At 35.5% G+C, this 22,642-nt stretch overlaps 2 protein-coding genes across 2 annotated transcripts; both read right to left on the reverse strand.

Annotated features, from left to right (window-relative positions):
- Nucleotides 1–7,103: 7,103 nt before the first annotated feature.
- Nucleotides 7,104–8,081, reverse strand: LOC114623449 (olfactory receptor 5B2-like). Its single transcript, XM_028770116.1, has one exon. The coding sequence runs from the start codon at nt 8,079–8,081 to the stop codon at nt 7,104–7,106; it is 978 nt and encodes a 325-aa protein (XP_028625949.1).
- A 10,463-nt stretch (nt 8,082–18,544) lies between these two features.
- LOC114623446 (olfactory receptor 5B2-like) lies at nt 18,545–19,489 on the reverse strand. The gene has a single exon (XM_028770113.1). It carries the CDS (start codon nt 19,487–19,489, stop codon nt 18,545–18,547), a length of 945 nt encoding a protein of 314 aa, XP_028625946.1.
- Nucleotides 19,490–22,642: the final 3,153 nt, after the last annotated feature.

Here is a 22,642-nt window from a genome sequence, read left to right on the forward strand (position 1 = left end):
TACCACTCTCATCTATGGACAAGTTATGGAAACAGAGATACAGTGAAGCTAATATAGATTATGAACCAAATGAATTTAACATGTATCTACAGAACATTTTACAGTAAAACAAAAGAATATACCTTCTTCTCAACACAGCATGGTACCTTCTCCAAAATTGACCATATAATCGGTCACAAAACAAGTTTCAACCAATACAAGAAGATTGAAATAATCCCATGTATCCTATCAGATCATCAGGGACTAAGGCTAGACTTAAATAACATCAAAAAATCAGAAAACCCACATTCCCTTGGAAACTGAAAAGTTCTTTACTCAATTACAACTTGGTCAAGAAAGAGAGAGAGAGAGAGAGAGAGAGAGAGAGAGAGAGAGAGAGAGAGGGAGGGAGGGATGGATGGATGAATGAATGATTAAATTAATTTAAAACTTCCTGGAATTGAATGGAAATGATAGCACAGCATGCCCAAACTTATGGGATACAATGAAACCAGTGCTAAGAAGAAAATTCATAGCACTAAGTGCCCTCATAAAGAAATTGGAGAGATACTACACTAGCAACTTAACAGCACACCTGGAAAGCTCTAGAACAAAATGAAGCAAACACACCCAAGAGGAGTAGATGGCAGAAAATACTCAAACTTAGTAATTAACCAAATAGAAACAAAGAGAACAATAAACCAAGAATCAACAAAAACAAAAGCTGGTTCTTTGGGAAAATCAACAAGATAGATATACATCTAGCCAAACTAACTAAAGGGCACAGAGACAGTATCCAAATCGACAAAATCAGAAATGAAAAAGGAGACATAACAACAAAAACTGAGGAAACTCAAGATACCATCAGATCCTACTACAGAAGCCTATACTCAAAAAATTGGAATATCTAGATGAAATAAATAATTTTCTAAACAGATACTAACACCAAAGTTAAACCAAGAGCAGATGAGCTATCTAAACAGGCCCTTTCCTCCCCCCAAGGAAATAGAAGAAATCACTAAAAACCTCCCAACCAAAAAAAGTTGAGGGCCAGATGGCTTTAGTGTAGCATTCTACTAGGTCTTCAAAGAAGAGCTAATGCCAACACTCCTCAAAGTATTCCATAAAATAGAGGTTATAGAAGCTTTACCTTCATTCTGTGAAGCCACAATTATTCTGATACCTAAACCACACAAGGACCCCCCAAAAAAGAGAACTTCAGACCAATTTTACTTGTGAATATCAATGCAAAAATAATAAACTTCTTGCAAACCTAATCCAAGAACACATAAAACCATCATTCACCATGATCAAGTAGGCTTCATCCCAGGAATACAAGTTTGGTTCAATATATGAAAATCCATTAACATAATCCACTTTATAAACAAACTCAAAAGAAAAAAATCACATGATAATCTCATTAGATGCTGAAAAGCATTTGACAAAATACAACACCCTTCATGTTAAAATTATTGGAAAGGTCAGGAATTCAAGTCCCATACTTAAACATAATGAAAGTAATACACAGCAAACCACCAGTCAATAACAAATTGAATGAAGAGATACTTGAAGCAATCCCACTAAAATCAGGCACAAGACAAGGATGCCCACCCTCCCCATATCTATTTATACTATATGTACTTAAAAGTCTAGCTAAAGCAGTAAGACAACAAAAGGAGATCAAGGGAATACAAACTGGCAAAGAAGAATTCAAGGTATCACTATTTACAGATGATATTTATACATAAGTTACCTAAAAACTTCCACCAGAGAACTACAGCTGATAATCAACTTCAGCAAAGTTGCCAGATATAAATTTAAATCAAACAAATCAGTATCCTTCCTTTATACCAATGAGGAACTGGCTGAGAAAGTAAATATAAAAACAACATCCTTCACAATAGCCACAAATAATATAAAATACCTTGGGGTTACTCTAACCAAACAAGTGAAAGATCTGTATGACAAGAATGTCAAAGTCTCTCAAGAACGAAATTGAAGAAGACCTCAGAAAATGGAGAGATCTCCAATGCTCATGGACTAGTAGGATTAACATAGTAAAAATGGCCATCCTATCAAATGCAATCTGCATATTCAATGAATCCCCATCAAAATTCCAATACAATTCTTCAAAACATGGAAAGAGCAGTACTCAATTGCATATGAAAAAATAAAAATGCTCAGGATAGTGAAAACAATTCTTAACAATAAAAGAACTTCTGTAGTGGGATGAGGTTGCCATCCCATAGTCAAAAACTCTGACCCAGAATTGTTCCTGTCTAAAAGAACTGCAGGGACAAAAATGGAGAAGAGATTGAAGCAAAGGAGGTTCAGTGACCAGCGCATATTGGTATCCAGTTCAAGAAGAAGCTCCAAGGTCTGACACTATTACTTATGCTATGGTGTGTTTACAGATAGGAGCCTAGCATGGCTGTCCTCTGAGAGTCCCAAGAAGCAGCTGCATAAGTTAGATGCAGATATGTATGCCCAACCAATGGCCAGAAGCTGGGAACCCCTGTGATTGAACTTCAAAAAGGCTGGAAGAAGCTGAAATGGAGGGCAATCCCATAGGTAGTCTGGCCTCAGTTAGAGAAGATGTACCTAACCTTCATTGTTGGAAGCCGACTCTTAGCCGAAAGCAGCTATCATCTTTACAGCCGTCTTGAGCCATATACTCTGACAAGAGACTTGTTTTCAACAGCCCACAACAGCTAAGCACACACTGATAAACATCTTGTTACACTGTTTAGTGCCCCCAGCTGCAAGGTCCACGTGGTATCCATGGCTACAAGGCACATGATATAGTGCCTTCAGTTGAGCTTGTCCATGAGGGTAAGTCACATGGTAAAGGGTATAAATACCCAGGATTTCCTTTCAATAAAAAAGACTTGAAGAGACTTGACCAGACTCTGTCTTGTATCCATCTTTTGCATCTCTCGCCCCACCTTCCCCACTCACTCTCTCTTGCTAGACCCTGATCTGCAGACAGGAGCAGCAGAACGGGCTGTTACAAAGTACCAGAACGGGCTGCTACAAAGGAACGGGCAATTACACTTCATGAGGCCCCAGCAAGTGGGCAGGCCGTGTTGGGGGAGGGGGCTGACATCATCTTGGAGCTGTAGGAGAAGAAATGGGATGAGGAACAGTTGGAGGGCATACTGGCAGCGTACTAACAATTGGACTGTAAAAAAAAGAGAGTAAATCTAATAATAATATTTTTAAAAAATCCCAACCAAAAAACTCCAGGGCCAGATGGCTTTAGTGCAGAATTCTACCAGACTTTCAAACATTTGGAATGCAAATAAGTAAAATAATAGTTTCAAAATGATGTTTGAAATCCAGATTTTGTAATATGTTTCAGGAGACTCAAATGAAAATTATATCATTACATTTGTTTAATAAAAAATAAAACATTTCTAAGATTTATGTAAATTAAATGACAAAAGTAAAAGACCTCAAGTGATTACTAGCAACAGCTAAGACAATGATGAAACTGGACCATGTTAAAGTTACTCAAAGTCTCATGAAAGAAGTTATGAATGGCTGCCTGTAGAAGAGTAGAAACAGACCCATATTTATCACTCAGAACAAAACTCACGTCCAAGTAAATTAAAGACGTCAATATTAGACTGTAACTACCTTGAACACATTGGCACAAGAGACAAATTCCAGAAGAGAAGACCAATAGCTCAGGCACTAAGATCAACAAGTGATTAATGGGACCTCATGGAACTGAAAATAATGGGAATGGAAATCTACAGAATGGGAAAAGACCTTTACTAACCCTATCTGACAAAGAACTAATATCAAAAATATATAAAGAACTCATAAAATTAGACACCAATAAACTAACTAACCAAATTAAAAATGGGATACAGAGCTAAATAGAGAATTCACAAAAGAGAAAATTCTAATAACCAAGAAGCACTTAAAGAAACGTTCAACATCCTTAGTCATCAGGGAAATGCAAATCAAAAGAACTGTAAGATTTCATCTTACACCCATCAAAATGACTAAGATAAAAAACTCAAGTGACAGCACATGCTAGTGAGAATGTGGAACAAGGGGAACACTCCTTCATTGCTGGTAAGAATGCAAATTAGTACAACCACTTTGAAAATCAATTTAGTGGTTTCTGAGAAAGCTGAGAAGAATTATACTCCTATACCACTCTTGCGGATACACCCAAAATATGTCCTACTATACCACAAGGACATTTGTGCAACTACATTGATAGCAGCTTTATTCGTAACAGCCAGAAACTGTAAACAACCTAGGTGTACATCAACTGAAAAATGGATAAAGAAAATGTGGTATGTCTACACAACAGAATGCTACACAGGTATTAAAAACAAAGACATCCTGAAAATTGCAACCAAATGTATGTAACTATCCTGAGTGAGGTAATCCCAACCCAGAAAGGCGCACATGATATATACTCACTTATAAGTGGACATTAGGCATAAAGAATAAGGTAACTATGCTACAATCTACATACATTAAATAATAAGGAGAGTCCAAGGGACAAACTGTAAATATCACTCAGAAGGGGAAATTGAATAGACATTGCATGCGGATGGAAGAAAATGGGAAGAAGAGGGTAAGAAGGGGAACTGAAATAGGGACTAGGAGTGGAGGTGGGCAGGAGAGGGCTGTGAAAGCGAATGGAAATTGGTGGGGTAAGGCATCTCAGGGATTAACCAGAGACCTGGAAGGCTTCCAGAAGACTATGGGGGTAACCCTAGCTGAGGCTTTTAACAACAGAGGATATGGGGACTAAAGTGATTACCTCCTGCAGCCAGGCAGGACTTCTAGTGGAGGAAGGGGACATCCAAAATTTTTCCTGCCTGCAGGATGTGCAGGAAAAAGGATGGAACAGAGAATGGAGAAATGCTCAACCGAAGACAAGGTTTAACTTGAAACCCATCCCTTGGGAGAGACCCAATCCCTGATACTATTAGTGATACTCTGCCATGCTTGCAGACAGGAGCTAACATAACTGTCTCTGAAAGTCTTCATTTAGTAGTGGATGGCAACAGAGGCAGAGACCCAAAGCCAAACATTAAAGGAAGCTTAGGGAGTCTTGTGGAAGAGTTGGAGGAAGTATTGAGGAAACCAGGAGGATGAAGAGTATCACAAGAAAACCTAGAGTCAACTAACCTGGGACCATGGAGGCTCAACAGAGACTGAATCACTAACCAAAGAGCATGTAGGGATTGGACCTAGGACCTAGATACATTTGTAGCAGATGTGCAGCTTGGTGTTCATGTGGGTCCCCTAAAAATTGGAGTGTACTCTATTGCTGACTTGGTTTCCTGACATTGGATCTCCTTCTACTAGCTTGACTTACTGATCAGGCCTCAGTGAAAGATATGTGTTTAGTCCAGCTGCAATTTGATGTCCCAGAGCAGGCAGTACTCAAGGTGGGTTTCCCTTTCTCTGAGGAGTAGAGAAAGGAGTAATTGATGAGGTATTTGGGAGAGTGGGAATGGAAGGAGAGGAGGGAAGGGATGTTGCTACTGGACTATAAAGTGAATAAATAAATTAATTAATGAAAAAAGTTCTAGGAGATAAAAAATCAAGGTAATAGTTCAGTTATTTTTAAATAAGTTTGGAGGTTTAGATTTAGATTGCATCAGTCAGAATAGTTGTTTACTCCCAAACTCTTCTCTATTTTTCTCTTCCAGAATACATGGATTAAAGATCGATGCTTTGTAATTGAGCAAGACATTCAATACCAAAGGCAATTTCGCATCTAGTTATGGCTATAAGACTAAATCCTTGACAGATTTTGCTCAATAATATTGTGTATAGCCAGTACCTAAATTACTAAAGAAGATAATATCCATCTCTTTTTATTTTCTCTCCAAAGAAAAATATAGAAATAAAAAAAAGGATTGTCAATACCTCAAGAAATGACAAAAGCAAACAGTTGAAATAGACATATACATCTATGAGTATCTAGAATCACAGTAATCTAGACAGTCCATCTTTACACTTCCACATGAGCTACTATTATTTGAAAAATAATATTTATCTATGTCTTCATATTTTGTTTCCTTTTAGATATTTCTATTATTTTTTTGTTTTCCATAAGATATGTTTGAACATAACCAACCCCTTTCCCAATTCTACTCATAACCACAGACCTATACTATTCCAACTTTGGATTTTACTTTTTCTTCCTCCTATCACGTATGGTCCACTGTGTGCCTCTACCAAGATAGTCCTGCAAGTAGACCCTGTACTGCTGTGTAGTTTAACTGCCCAGGGTCACATCACTAAAGAAAACTGACTTTCCTTCTTCCAGAAGTTTTTATCTTCTCATTCATCTGTGCTAAAATTTTGTCTGGTTTAAGATTGTGCAGATCTTTTGCATGTTATCACAATCACCAAGAGTATGTACATGTGTGTAAGTGCCATTCGGTGTCCAGAAAACACTGTTTCCTTAATTTTACCTGCCACTTAGGCCTCTTATAATCTCCTATCCCTCTTTTTCACAAAGATCCTTGAGCCCTGGGAAGAGGAGTCTGTATATCCTAATTAAGACTAAGAACTCCACAGCCCCTTATTTTCTACATGTTAACCATATTTTGTATTCTTTAGCAGACTAGCATTATTGTTCCACATTAACTCTGGTATAGGGAAGCTCTAATCAACCAACAAAAACAAATTCATTCTCACTCCATTTCTCAAAAGTTAATATCTCCTTCTTCATATTTAAATGTTGGTAAAGCTTAACTGCCATCTACTGCTGTAGACTGGTTGAACAAATGAGTATATTTTAAGTTAAAATTTGAAGGAGCCTATAAGTTACATAATGTTCAGTGAGAATATTGCCTGAAGATTTCAAGTAAGCCAACTGGATCATGCTCTAAACTATAAGAGACCATGAGTATATGAACAAAGATTATCTACAAGATAGCCAGTATCATTAACAAAAGGAAAATGAGACTATCTTGTAACATTCAGCTTATCTGAAGTCATGTAAGTTATAAAACACCATGAGTGACCCCTGATGCAAACAAGAAGAAACTTCCCTGACCAGATAAGTATGTACAATAGTAAACCATTGCCTGGAGCCACTAAATGTGGGAAATTTCTGCTACACAATAGATAAATGATTAATTATATAAACTGTATAAATATCTAATTAGAAATAGATGTTGAACAGACTTTAACTTCTCAGCGGCTTTCTTGAAGGCATTATGAACCTCTTTATTCCTTAAACTATAGACAACCGGGTTCAACATAGGAATTACTATGGTATAGAAAACAGATGCCATTTGATCATTGTCCATGGAATGACTAGAACTGGGCTGTAGGTACATGAAGATTATAGTTCCATAAAATATGGTGACAGCAGTGAGGTGAGATGCACAAGTAGAGAAGGCCTTCTTCCGTCCTTCTGCTGAACGCATCCTCAGAATAGCAATGAATATAAATGCATAGGAGGTCAAGATAACTATCAGAGAAAAAAAGACATTGAAGGATGTTATGATGAAGAGCACAATCTCATTTGTATATATATCAGAGCAGGAAAGATTTAAGATTGGAGGGATATCACAAAAAAAGTGATGAATCACATTAGAATGGCAGAAGGAGAGATCAAAGATAAACCCAATATAGATAGAAGATTCAGCTAAACTGAACACATAACAGCCAATCACCATGCGAGCACACACACTAGATGTCATAGTTGTGGTATAATGTAAGTGCTTGCACACTGCAGCATGCCTGTCAAAAGCCATGACAGCAAGTAGGAAACAGTCAACACTGGCAAAAGTCACAAAGAAGAACATTTGAGCAACACATCCTCCATGGGAGATAACTTTATCCCCTGTGAGAAGCCCAGCCATCACTTTTGGAGTCACAGAGGAGGAGTAAACACAGTCTGCCAGAGAGAGCTGACTGAGAAAAATATACATGGGGGTGTGGAGGCGGGAGTCCAACCAGATCAATACCATCATGCCCAGGTTCCCAATCAGTGTAAGGAGATAGATGAGACTGAACGTTATGAACAGAGGGACTTGCAGCTCTGGGTTGTCAGTTAATCCCAAGAGTATGAATGCATTTATTCTACTGCTGTTGGCCACATACATTTTGATATTTTATTTTACCTGTCAAAATCAAGAAAGAACATTAACAATTTGCTGAAGTATGTCTTTCCCTGGGTTCAATTATCAGTAACCCTCACAAATAAACACATGATAAAACAGAGAAGAAACTATGTAAAGATTTTGAGGTTAAATTGCTCAGAATACTCCTTAATGTATAGTTAACAAACAATGAACAACAATAATAAAATAATAAACATATATGATGCTTTTAATAACAGAAATAATGTATACACATGTTACTGGAAAAGAGGAAATGAAAAAAATATTTGAATCATATTACTCAAGCAGTCTATATAGGCGATCAATCTTCTAACTATAGTTCAAAACAATTAAGCAAAATAAAACTTTCACAAATACTGAATAATAACCAGGGGAATTGAGTTTCAGAAGGAATAAGAAGCAGAAATTTTGAAATGCCATCTTGTGCTATAGAATAACCTGTTGAAGTTCAGGTTTTATCACTTACCTTACTTGGCTACATAATCTGATTATAAAATAGCCTCCTTAGTGTATAAAACGCATGGGAAATATCTGTTGAAAATATGATAAAGCTTCATCAAACAAGAATTTAATACCAGCATAATTCAGCTTTTGTTCTCTTACTCTCTTGTTCCACATAAAATCCATAAGCATACACAGTTAGGGCTCTCTTCAACATGTACCCTCAAAGCATTCTCAGTCACTAGCTCCAGGAGAGCCTCTATCATTTGGGTCATAGCTGAAAAGAACTGAGACTTCACATTAGTCCCTGGGAAAGTTGGAAAAAAAATCTCATCTGATATGCAAATATGGTATCTTAAAGATGATGGGGATGAAGAGTAAATATTAAAGTTTTGCCTTTTTAAACATAGAGAAAATTCATGCAGAGACTATATCTTTTTCAGTTATTTGCTATTTCTCTGAAATTTTCACATGTGTTTGTAAGTCATTCCTGTTATTCTGTCCTACTGCCATTTCTTATCTTCTTTTGAAAGGGACAAATCATTCCTCCTCTCTATTTGTTCCTTTCCCAGATTCATGACTTAATTTTGTTTGTGACACATCCAGTTTATCCAGGGCCATCTGAGTGACCATTGGATTAGAGATATGCAATGCAACCTAGTGGGATTACCAGGGGTACAAAACTGAAGGCAATGACTGTTCTTTTTTCTGACTCTATCAGCAAGAGTTAAACACTGAGGGGTAAGGCCCCATATACCCTTGTTCTATCCATAACTGGTTATCAGTGTGTCTGTTTTTAACCCTAAGGATAACACTAGCATTAATCTCCTTTGTGCCAGACACTGTTGTGCTAAGTTTTATAGATTCATACTCCACAAATTCTAAATTTGAGTATGAGAACCTAAACAATTTTGATGTTATAAGGTTATTTCTCTATGCCTTGTCTTATTGTACTTAGGATAGAGCTGAACATATAAGAGAGTGTCATTCTATCTAGGAAGCGAAAACAGGAATATCGTGAAGTTACTCCTACCTGGGTGACAGAGTGAGACCAAGGCTGGCTTGAGTAACTCAGCTAGATGCTATCTAAAAATAAAAATAATGAAAACACTGGATGGGAGCAGCACAGGGTAGTAAGGCGTTTGTCTGCCATCAGCAACAACCTGGGTTCATTGCCCAGAATCACAGAAACAATGATTAGAGACTTGTGAATATAAATATGAAGAGAGGAGAGTGAAATAAATGAAGGTACAGAATGAACCAAGAACTTTCTGCATGGAAACTAATCCAAGGTATCAAAATATGCCTGAGCATCAGGTTATAGACCACATCTTGGAATTCAGTTTTTTACTTAATAACTTTACTTAATTACTTTTTTATTTAATAACTTCTAGATTCTACAAACATTTGCCTCTGAAAAACATGAAGATATAAGATGCCACATACTTATTGGAGAAATATATGCCCATTACTTGAGAATCTGTAGTATACATAATCAAAACCCAGAGAAGCCTAGGTTGATTTTTCTTCCTGTTCTTGTGCCTATCATGCAGCACATGCAGCAATAGGCAGTTCATTATTTACTAGAAGAAATTACTGAAGAAATATTAATAATTCTGAAAAACAGCTATTTGAAGAACAATTCCACTAAGAATTTAAAAATCTCTAATGATACTTGATCTGAGATGTCACATAAAAAAAATCCAAACAGAAAAGACTTCTCATACTTTTTGTTGCTATTTTCATAAGAATTAATTTTTATAATTTATATTTTACATTAAGTTCAATACAGATAGTGTGCGTAGCTTTCTTTAAGAATTACCTTGAGAGCCGGGCGGTGGTGGTGCACTCCTTTAATCCCAGCACTTGGGAGGCAGAGGCAGGCAGATTTCTGAGTTCAAGGCCAGCCTGGTCTACAGAGTGAGTTCCAGGACAGGCCGGACTATAAAGAGAAACCCTGTCTTGAAAAGCCAAAAAAAAAAAAAAAAAGAAAGAAAGAAAGAAAGAAAGAAAGAAAGAAAGAAAGAAGGAAAGAAAGAAAAAAGAATTACTTTGAAACATTTTTATGTCTAAAAACATTTTAATTATACTATGCTTATTCTTTTTGAAACATAACCAAGAATAATAACCAATATGATGACATTTAAACATAATTGAAATATATTTATTGTTATACTTATGTTATTAATATGCACTGTACTCTCCATGAATTTTTCTTACATGAGTCTTTGAGAATAAAGCTATGGCAGGTTGTTCAAACATAATATTTTATAAATCAAAAGACACAATCCACTAATGGATATGGACATTAAATAATTGATTAAACCAGCAATTTTTAAAAATTATGTTAAATGACATTGGCATTATTAGTAATGGTTTCTAACACAGATAACTGGTATTATATTATGCTGATCTGCTTAAAGGTTCCAAATACTACCTTACTTAAGACAAAGGAGGCATAAAGATGAATCCCAAATGTAAAAACAGCAGAAGTATATGGTAGTTTCATTTATTCTATGAATATATTCATGATGGTGTGTGTGTGTGTGTGTGTGTATAGGCATAGATTGAATAGATAGATGATAGATGAGAGAGAGAGAGACAGAGACAGAGAGAGAGAGAGAGAGAGAGAGAGATGATAGATGTGTTTTCCATGTCACAAGATAAATTGTACTTCTAGCTATAAATTCTATATTCACAGAATACTTGATCATGAGGCTAAAAAAGCTCATGTAAAGTTTTGCAAGAATGTTGCCTTAGAAGTGCATACTAAATAGTTTTACAAACAGTTAAGTACTTGGTTATAGATAGACTTCATTTGTGTGTTTAACATGTCAAAATTCACTTACTGAGCGTGTTCCATGTTCTCAACATTCTTTTAAAAACAAATTTGAAAGAATAAGAATGATATCATCTTCTACTTGGAAGTAGAGGAAACAGTTGTATTTTTAGGCTCCTTGTGAAAAGTATGAACTCAGAAGGATATTAGATACCAAAAGACTAAACTCTGATCATCCCATAGGAAAATAGTTACCATTGCAACTTTTCACAAAAGTTCTTCTGTTTCCTCAGTATGAACAAAACAAAACCAAAAGCTAGAAGCCTACCTTGTTTTTTAAGGAAGGTGGCACTGAGTCACTTGGGATCCAATTGGAAGTACCTCTCAAAGAAAGAAAGATCCTTTTGAAGAAGTCATGTCTTAATGACTAGTTGAAAAAATTCTCCAGAGACAGACAGACACAAGGAAAAGATGATTATTATGTGGTGGTTACAGAATACTCTCTAACCTGGCACACAGAGCTGCTGTGAGAGAAAACAGAAGACTGACTGTACTCTGTAAAGCAGACAGTAACTCCAGTAGAAAGGAGAACATCATCGTGAACTTGAATATGAATTTTAACTGGGTATTTGTTTGAGCTGAATGTTGCTTCAGACTCATTAATATGCAAGTGTGAGATAAAAGGTTACAAAATAGCAACTTACATTTTAATAAATGAACACCAAAAGGCCCCTGGCACACAGGTTGTTCCTTCTAAAATTATGTCATACATATTCCTGTTGGATGTCAGACACCTATCTTTTATATGCATAAGATCTGCTGAGAAATAGGTGCCCAAAAGGACATCCACAGGCCTTCTTTCTATTCACCTAGAGAAGTAGTAATTACATTGTCTATAGAGACCTTCCCACATCAGCTTATTGAGGAATAACAGACATGCATGTGTGTGTGTGTGTGTGTGTGTGTGTGTGTGTGTGTGTGTGTCCATTCGCCCATTTGTCTGTTTGTGTCTGTCTGTGTCTCTGTGTATGTTTGTCTGTCTGTGTTTTATTGTGTAGCTAAGCCATACAAATAAAATACTTTCCCTTTAGAGAGAGGAGGAAAGTTCATAAGATTGGGAAACTAACAAAACTTACAATTGTATGAGAGTTTACAGTCACAAAGCTTAGAAAGTTACAAAATTCATGATTCCTAAACCATACATTATATAAATATCTAGTTATAAGCAGAAGAGAGATTTGTGGCTGTCTGCAAATTATATTCAGTCTTTTTGTTTTCACTGATCTAGGGAAGAATGTCAGTCATGTAGCTGCCTTTGAATCTCCCGTGATTTTGTACAATAAGGAACCTATCATCCTGTTCCTATTAGAGCCTACAATGTACTCACTTCTTCACCAGAATAAATTTTGGGGGCACTTAGTTTTTGGTCTGTTTCTGGTGCTCTGTCTTGAGTGTAAAGATATCACTTCATGTCCTTCTAGGACAAGTCGTGCATAATGATTTAACTTTTATTCAGTTCAATATTATTTTCTCTTTATGACTTATTTTAGCAATATGTTGCTGATTTCAGAAAAAATAATTTGAAAGTAAGAATCCTTATACACTGCTGGTGGCAATGAAAATTAATGTGTCTACTATAGAACTCAATATAGAAATTAATTAAAAGATATTCAAATATCTTGAAGTAACTCTAACCAAACATGAAAAATATCTGTATGACAAGAACTTCAAGTCTCTATCAAGAAAGAAATTGAAGAAAACCTCAGAAAATGGAGAGATTGTCCATGCTCATGGATTGGTAGAATTAACATAGTAAAAAAAAAAAAAAGGCCATCCTATCAAATGCAATATACAGATTCAATGAAATCCCCACCAAAATTTCAACAAAATCTGTCTAACACAGAAAGAGCAATTCTCAATTTCATATGGAAAAACAAAAAACCTAGGATAGCAAAAATAATTTTTATCAATGAAAGAACTTCTGAGGGAATCACCATCCCTGACCTCAACCTTTATTATATAACAATGGCCAGCAGAATGAATGGAAATATGCACCCTCAGTGAGGAAGGGAACTTGTAGAGTCCACCTCCAGTAGAAAGACAGAGTAACAAATGGAGTTGCCATCTCACAGTCAAAAATTCTGACTCAGAATTGTTTCTGTCTAAAAGACCTACAGGGACAAAATTGGAGAAGAGACTAAGGCAAAGGACGTCGAGTGTCTGGCCCAAACTGGAGTCCAGGCCAAAGGCAGGCTCCAAGGACTGACACCATTACTGATGCTATGGTGTCCTTACAGACAGGAGCCTAGCATGGCTGCCCTCCTAGAGCACAACAAGAAGCTAACTGAGACAGATACAAATACTTGTACCCAACCAATGGATTTAAGTTTGGGACATCTGTGGTTAAATTATAGAAAAGCTGGAAGAAGTTAAGGTAGAGGGCAACTCTATAGGAAGACCAACAGTCTCAACTAACCTGGATCCTTGAGATAGCTCAGACACTGAGCCACCAACCAATAAGCATACACTAGTTGGTACGAGGCACCCAACACATATACAGCAGAAGACTGCCTTGTCTAGCCTCTGTGAGAGAAGAAGCACCTAATCCAGGAGACTTGAGGCACGAAGGAGAGGTGTGGATGTTGTGGCTGTGGGAACATCCTCTTAGAGATAGGGATGGGGGAGAAATGGTATGAGGAATTGTTGGAGGGCAGACCAGAAAGGGTATAATGACTGGATGGTAAAAAAAAAGAGAGATTAATGATAACTTTTATAAAAAAGACATTGAAAGTAAAACTACCTTATGATCTTGATACACTACTCTTGGTTTTAAAGAGTAGACCCCAAAACAAAGTCAGTTTGCTATAAAGATACATTCATAGCCATGTTTATTGATAATATACTGAAAAGAGCTGAGTAATACAATTAGATGAAGTATCTAACAACAAATTAATAAACTATGATAAATAAATAATGATAGATGGTACATAGATGGCAGATAAAATTATGTACTATTCAACTTTAAAGCAAAAGTAATTCATATCACTTCAAAATTTTAAAATTATCAATCATGAAACTGAAAGCAACCATTCTCATCAACACATGTCTCTCATATGCGATATTTAGAGGTAAAAATACATGAAAATAAAAGAAGGTCATTAGATATGAGTAAGGGGTAAAGGAGCTAATAATGAATAATAGTGGAAGTATATATGATCAAAATAGAGTGAAGGCATGAACTAAAATGTCATAATTATATCCAGTATTGTGAATATACTAATTTGTATATACTAATTATAATTGCTACAGAGAAAGATTTTCTCATATACATTACCAATTTGTTTCTACTACATTTCTTTGATAGATTTAAATACTATTTAACATAGTAGGTATTCTTATGACATTTCCATTCATGAATTAATTTTTCTATAGCTGTGTCTACTTTTATTACATTATCTAAATCCCCTTGGTCTACCCCACACCCCACATACCCTTTCTGTGAAGTAAATCTAGCACTCTCATTTTTTTTATTCTTGCTTTTATACTGTATGAAAGAAGACATGTGATAACTGTCTTTCTGAAACTGCCTTATTTCTCTCAACCTGATTATTTATAGTGTCATGCTTTCTCCTTACACTGTTATAATTTCTTATCTTGGGCTGCATAGAAATTTACTGTGCCTACTACCATGTTTGCTTTACACATCCTCCTGTTGTAGGACACGTAGACTGAGTCTAGAAATTGGCTTCTGAGAATAGAGTGGCAAAAAATATGAATGTGCAAATGTCACTTATATATGCTCAGAATCTTAATAAAAGCAATCTCCAGGATGGGCAGTGGTGGCATATGCCTTTAATCCCAGCACTTGGGAGGCAGAGGCAGAGGCAGTAGGATTTCTGAGTTTGAGGCCAGCCTGGTCTACAGAGTAAGTTCCAGGACAGCCAGGGCTATAGAGAAACCCTCTCTTGAAAAAAAAAAGTTTAAAAAAGTAATCTGCATATTTCATGGGCTTATTCATATAACTTCCAATAAAGGAAACACAAAAGAAATTTCACATTCAAGAGAAAGGAGACATGGGGTTCTTTGAAGTACATTTCCTTAGTATAAATATGTCTGTGTTTTAATAGAACCTTCATTCCAAAGTTAGAATGTCTCAACACAGAGAATAGTGCATCCCACATTGCTACACTAAATACTGATGTTTACGAAGTAGGTTGTTTTGGGCCACTATTTGTTTTCTAATTTTAGCATTTTAGATCAGCCAAATTATTCTAATGTTGCCAGACTATATCATTTTATGAACATAAACTTTCTGCTTCTCCTTTTCCCAAGAGTTGATCTGTCAGGAGCCATAATGGGACAAGCTAATAATTGGCAGTTGATCATCCTGAAATGCTTGCCTCGGATTATTATATAATCTGCGACAAGTGTTCCCCATTCAGCAAAGCTGTGGCAGACATATTTTAGAAAATATCCTGCTATTAATATGCTTTTCCTATTATTATTATTATTATTATCATTTTCATTATTATTAAACATATGTAACAATCACTAAGCAATAGTACACCCCTTTGAAGCAGATTTCTGCAGACCACGAAGATGTACTGTCTTGTAGTGATGCTATATAGGCAAATGGATGACTTCTTAAGTCTTAATGATGATCCTATAAGAATTCCTAAAGTTATATCAATGATTATTTAGCTCTTTTTATAGTGGGACTGGTATTATGCCCCTTTCTGATACTCAAGGCTGCTATGAGAACTCTGCCAGTCTCCCGAGTGTCATCAGTTAATTTGCCCTTAGATAGTAACCAGACTCTATCCTGCTCAGAGCACTTTCCAAGGTGGTTGTAAAACAATTAACCAAGGGTCACTCAAAGGGAACTCAGGATTTATTATAGGTACTAGGACAGAAGAGAAAATATTGCCTGGGTTTATCTATACAAAACTTCACTAATTTCTTAGTTATAGTTTTAAACCTTCAATGAACCTGTGGAGCTATACAAGTGATGGATGTTTAGTCAGATAATTACTCCTAATGGATATGTATGTAAGCATAATCTGTTGTAAACTTCTAGTTCAATTTATGATTTGAATTTTGGTGTGAACTTGTGATGAACTTTGTAACATGTGATCATGTACTCTGGATGATGTATAAGACAAAGGGATCGGTACTCTCATTCTCTCTCTCTCTCTCTCTCTCTCTCTCTCTCTCTCTCTCTCTCTCTCTCTCTCTCCTTCTTCTTTAATCCCTGCTTAGAATCTCTCCACTTAGAATTTTTCCTTTGTTAGAATTTTTTCCCTTTCCCCACTTAGGACCTTTCCACTTTGTCTCTTAGATAGCTTTCATAGGAAACTTTTTACACTTAGTAATAAACTACAATAACTTCTTTAAGTGTCTTTTCTTCCTGCGACCTCAAACTAACAGACCTAAGTTAGAGCCTAGCAGCGCCTGCAGAGAGAGTACTAAGGCTATTTGCTTAATTCTCTGCTGTCCCTGGGCTGAGGTGTTAAGTGCAAGAAACTGCAGTTTCTGGCCTCAGTGGATCAAATGGATAGCAGGTCAGCTACAGTAGACTAGTAAGTAAACTTTAATAACTTAGAGAAGTAAACCTTATTATAGAGCAACCTTAAATATCTCGTAAGACCAAAGTCTTCCCCAGAATCTCGTAAGACCAAGACTTACCCCCGCCGACGCTCTTCCAATTTCCAATGCCCTCGGCTGCCTCAAGAAGAACTGACTGGAGGAGAAGAAAGAAGATCTCCTTCTCTTCCCACCAAGCTGGGGCTGGCTCCTGGCATTGATCACTTTTTCTTCAGATATGAATAAGTAAGGTATAAGTCTTGCAGTAACCCATAGAGACGATATTTTTGAAGGACAATTTGTAGGCTTAGACTTGGAGAAGTATTTTACTTTTACTTTCAGAATTTGGAAATACTCTCCTGATTGTGTCTGCCAACTAACTGGCCCAGCCACTATACGATAAGGTAGAGATAAAGAAAACATACCCAGAAAGCACAAATGTCCAACACCACAAATAAAATAGTGAAACTGCCTTAACTTTTCAAATTCAGTAGACCTCATATAATATAGAGAACCTCATAGGTAAATATAAATGTAAATAGAAGAATGTCAGTGTTTATATGATTTCATAAAATACTCAGACATTATCTTAAGCCATTAAATCTTAAGGAATTTCGTGCACAACAATAGATTACTGATTAACCATACAGATTTTCAAATCTTCTGAGACAAAGTTAAGTGCTGACAAGCCTTTCATCCCTGTACTTAGGAGGCAGAGGCAAATGGATCTCTGTGAGTACAAGGGAAGCCTGCTCTACATCATGAGTTCCAAGACAGCTATGGCTACATAGTAAGACCTTGTTTCCAAAAACAAAGAACATCAAAGCTAAAACAAAAAAAAATGATAAATAAGGGCACTGAAATGTTGCCCTTGCACACAAAGCAACTAGTTTTGCTATTTTTCACTGTCTTGTTAACCTTGTTGAGCCATCTGAAGTATAGTCTGCATTAATTTAAGATTTTCTTTCTTTTTTTTTTATATGTATTGATGTGAATTTCTATCTTTAAAAAGACAGTAACAGGGATGTATCTCAGCTGGTGAAGAACATGTCTAACATGCAGAAAGCCTTGTGCCCAATATACCGCCAGAGGGAATAGAACATAAAGCCACACCTATGTGCTTTTGATGGCTCACACCTATAATCAATACTTAAGATAGGCAGAGGTAAGAGGATCAGAGAATTGCAGCGTCAATATTTACAATATGGTGAGCTTGAGACTAGCATGAGTTACAGGAGACTATGTCTAAAATAGATGGGGAAAAACATAGGAAGAGATGGCTAAGTGTCAGCAGGAAAGCCTGTTTAAAGGTGTTCATTGAAGTGTCTTTCCTTCTGACAGAGATGGAAGGAAATAGGAAGTTACATACACACTGTCAGATTAGCAGTAATTCAGCTTTGTAACTTTGCATTATTAGCAAGTTCCAAATGACTACCACCAAGGGGCGGTAGAACCTTTGATATTAAGTAAAAATAATTAAGTCATTAAGTAAAGGACGTGACACTTTAGCAAAAAAAAAAAAAAAAATAAGAGAAACCAAAATAATACTTAGATCAAATGTTTAATATTTTATCAATATGTTTTTCAAAATCATGGCCCAGCTATTTTCAATAAAATAATTAATTTATTTTTTTAAAAAAAATTAGGAGCTCAACAAAGTGTTTATTTTCTCAACAACTTTCTTGAAAGCATTATGAACTTCTTTATTCCTTAAACTATAGACAACTGGATTCAACATGGGAACTACTATCGTATAGAAAACAGATGCCATTTGGTCATTGTCCATAGAATGACTAGAACTGGGCTGTAGGTACATGAAGATAACAGTTCCATAGAATATGGTGACAGCAGTGAGGTGGGATGCACAAGTAGAGAAGGCCTTCTTCCGTCCTTCTGCCGAACGCATCCTCAGAATAGCAATAAATATGAATGCATAGGAGGTCAAGATAACTATCAGAGCAAAGAAGACATTGAATGAAGCTAAGATAAAGAGCACAATCTCATTCACATAGATATCAGAACAAGAAAGAGCCAGGATTGGAGGTATATCACAGAAAAAGTGATGGATCACATTAGCACAGCAGGGGAGGGAGAAGGTGAATCCAGTATGTATAGCAGATTCAAACAAACCCCAAGCATAACACGCACTCACCATGCGAGCACACACACTAGATGTCATAGTTGTGGTATAATGTAAGGGCTTGCACACTGCAGCATACCTGTCAAAAGCCATGACAGCAAGTAGGAAACAGTCAACACTGGCAAAAGCCACAAAGAAGAACATCTGAGCAACACATCCTCCATAGGAGATAACTTTATCCCCTGTGAGAAACCCATCCATCACCTTTGGAGTCACAGCGGAGGAATAAACACAGTCTGCCAGAGAGAGCTGACTGAGGAAAATATACATGGGAGTGTGGAGGCGGGAGTCCAGCCAGATCAACACCATCATGCCCAGGTTCCCAATCAGAGTGATGAGATAGACAAGACTGAACGTTATGAACAGAGGGACTTGCAGCTCTGGGTTGTCAGTCAATCCCAAAAGTATAAATGTAGTAATTTTAGTGTTATTCTCCAAGTATGACATTTTGCAATTGTGTTTCACCTATAAAAATAAACAAAGCAAAGTAAATATATTGTTACTCTACAAGTATTGATGCCAGATCACTCACGTCACTCAAATGACATTATCTGTATAATTTCACTACCAAAGCAATATTCCTAATACCATTAGACTCTCATAATTGTACCATTTTCTTATACTGAAATTTCTGGAACTTTCTGTGAGCTGTCTCTTAGTTTTTACCATCTCTCAAGATATTCAAAATAACCACTTAGGTGTCTTCAAAGTATCAATCACATATTCTCATTTAGGATGAAATTTTGTTGCAACAATAAACTAAATTTTAAACCTGTCATTTCAGAGTCACATACAAAATAACTAAGCACTATGTCCCATATGACTAGATATCAACATGTATATGTTTAGTCTTCCTGTCTTATTGCCTGAGAACAGTGGTACATCACTGTCTTTTGTATGTATCATGATAAGAAATGAGATACTCATTCATACAACTGGAATACATTGTATATCTTAGGAAATGTATTCATCCTTTAACTCTTCACAAATAACAGTTCTCTTTAAAGACATGCCCAAAAAAGTGTATAAACACTTATTATCACTTAAACAAATTGAGCAATCTACACCTGCTTCGCCCCTTGAGGAAAGCAGTACAGAATAAAACAAAAGGCTTATCTTTATTTATTCATGTCAACAAAATAAGGAACCGAAGGATTAAATTAATTAATTGAAAACAAACATTGTATTTACTACTTTTGTTGTATCGCATGGTTCTTGTAGATATTTTTAAAGGTGATTTGAGACCATACAAGCATTTTGAGAGATAGATGCAGTAATTATACAGAACATAGTCTCTGGCACTGACCTGTCTGCACTTTGTTCCTGATGCATCCACTTACAGATCATGTAACTTTGGCTAAATAGCAACCTTTCTTGCCTTAGTTTATGAATGAAAATATGAAAATATGAATGAAAATTGTCCATAAAAAACTATGCTTGGGGAATGTAAAAAAATTGATATGTTTAAATCACTAAGAATTCTGCCTCACAGCTAAAACACATTAAATTATCAGTATAATATCACTAAACAAATATTACTATTAATGGAGTAGTAATAATACATAGAGTGTCTTGAAGGAAAAAACCGAACTGTCAAATGAAACTCAACACAAATATTTTAATCATATTTTTAGAGAAATATGTGGGTAATTTTTACTTAATTTCAAACATATTTAAGCATATATATGATTTTAACAAATATAAACAATATGAAATTTTACTATAAGATCAAAATTATGAGACACTGTACTTTTACTGCATGACAATATTTTGAAAGTTATAAAATTTTACTCAATAGTATAATCATATCATTAAAAGGCCTTCAACTTTATATATTTCTTTTAGCTTCCTTAGAATAGTCTATCTATGCCAACTGGTACTCCTACAATTTTCAAAATATACTTTGTATACCTGGCCAAACAAAATAACTCTAAAAATAATAGAATACTATTATTATTCCATTTGGGCTCTTTCACTTCTCTCCACATACAAGCTATGTTAATTGTGATTATTGTGTTAATCTTATACCCAAAATACCCCCAAAATTCACTTTCAAGTCATCACTTTTAGGGGAGCCACACCAACCTACACTGACATTTCCAGCACAACTGGAAAGAAAGTATTCCAATTTAGTCAGTAGGAAAGTTACAACACAGAAACATTAGGACATACAAATAGTGACATCTGGAGACAACGGGTATAAGGACTACATCATGAAAACATTATAATTTTGCTTTTTCAAGTGCAGAGACATGCATATGGAGACTGCCTTTTTCTCTAAAGATAAAATGAGCAACATTCTCCTCTGTGCCCGATACTATATTTTCTTCAGTCTTTTTAATAAACCTGTAATATAAGTTATTCTGTTTTGAATTTTGTTTCTCTATGATTCAGTGCACCTAGCATATATATACATATACAAACATATATGAAAATAATTGTTAGACAGAACAATGGCATAATTCTATAAATATAAATGAGCATGACATTGTAAAAACTGCCTGAATGTTAGAACCAGTAATTTGTATTTAAAGTTTTAAATTTTCACAAAAATAATGTGAACATGATTTATAGATTGTTTTCTTTTTTATTTTGGGAGAATATTTATTCACATAATTTTGCTTAATACAGTTCTTTCTACAAAGACTGAATTTAAAAGTATTATAGGTTGTTTTCAAATAGAAATAATTGCTGCTTTGTAGTTATTGGGAAATCCCTAGTATACTTATATGTTTGAGTATCTTATAAAAACTTAAAGAAGCCTTGGCTAAATTTTGTTTCTGTCTCTATATCTACCATGGCACTTAGAACCTACCTTAGATCAGGAAGTTTTTGGTGTATGAATCAACTTACGGAGAAAAGCTAAACAAAAACAGAACTTAAAGAACAATCCCTGTTGAAAAACCTAGCAATGTCACCAGTAATAGGTGCTCTGAAATATAACAGAGGTGAAGACTCTTAGAGGAACAAAATAATTCATATTCATTTTTTTGGTATTTTAATGAAAATACATTTTTCATTAATACAATTTCATTCAATATATCTCAATTTACAATCAATATATTATAATATTCTTTAAAATGTTAAAGAGTAAGATATATTGAGATAACAAATCATATTATTTGCTGCGAATTAATAAAAATTTCATGAAACAATTTAAATATTGACACGCAATACTATATACATATGTTATAAATGGCTGCATTCTTTAAATCTTCAGCATTAATGCCCTCTATAAGTGTATTATAGATGAAACTTTGGAAATTAAATTTACCAGTATTACAGTAAAATGTGTTACTTATGGAAAACCATGATCTAATAACATATAATGAATAGTGGATCAAGGTATAACTTTATTGAAAAATTAAGTTCAATATAACTATTACTAAAAACAACTTTCAACACGTCACAGTTATCATGTACAGCTGATTTTCTATGTATTTGCATACATAATTAATTCAAGGTAGAACATAAATTAACCATTAATTTCAAATGAAGAAGTAAAGCTCCATGACTTAGTTTTTTGGTTTGTTTGCTTTGCCATGAATATAAAGTGTGTGTGTGTGTGTGTGTGTGTGTGTGTGTGTGTGTGTGTGTGTG

Source organism: Grammomys surdaster, unplaced genomic scaffold, assembly GCF_004785775.1.
Source record: "Grammomys surdaster isolate TR1022 unplaced genomic scaffold, NIH_TR_1.0 198, whole genome shotgun sequence".
In the NCBI taxonomy this organism is placed as follows: Eukaryota; Metazoa; Chordata; class Mammalia; order Rodentia; family Muridae; genus Grammomys; species Grammomys surdaster.

Excerpts from the sequence above, each read along its gene's own strand:
- LOC114623449 (XM_028770116.1), bottom strand. The coding sequence starts at position 8,081 with ATGTATGTGGCCAACAGCAGTAGAATAAATGCATTCATACTCTTGGGA.
- LOC114623446 (XM_028770113.1), bottom strand. The coding sequence starts at position 19,489 with ATGTCATACTTGGAGAATAACACTAAAATTACTACATTTATACTTTTG.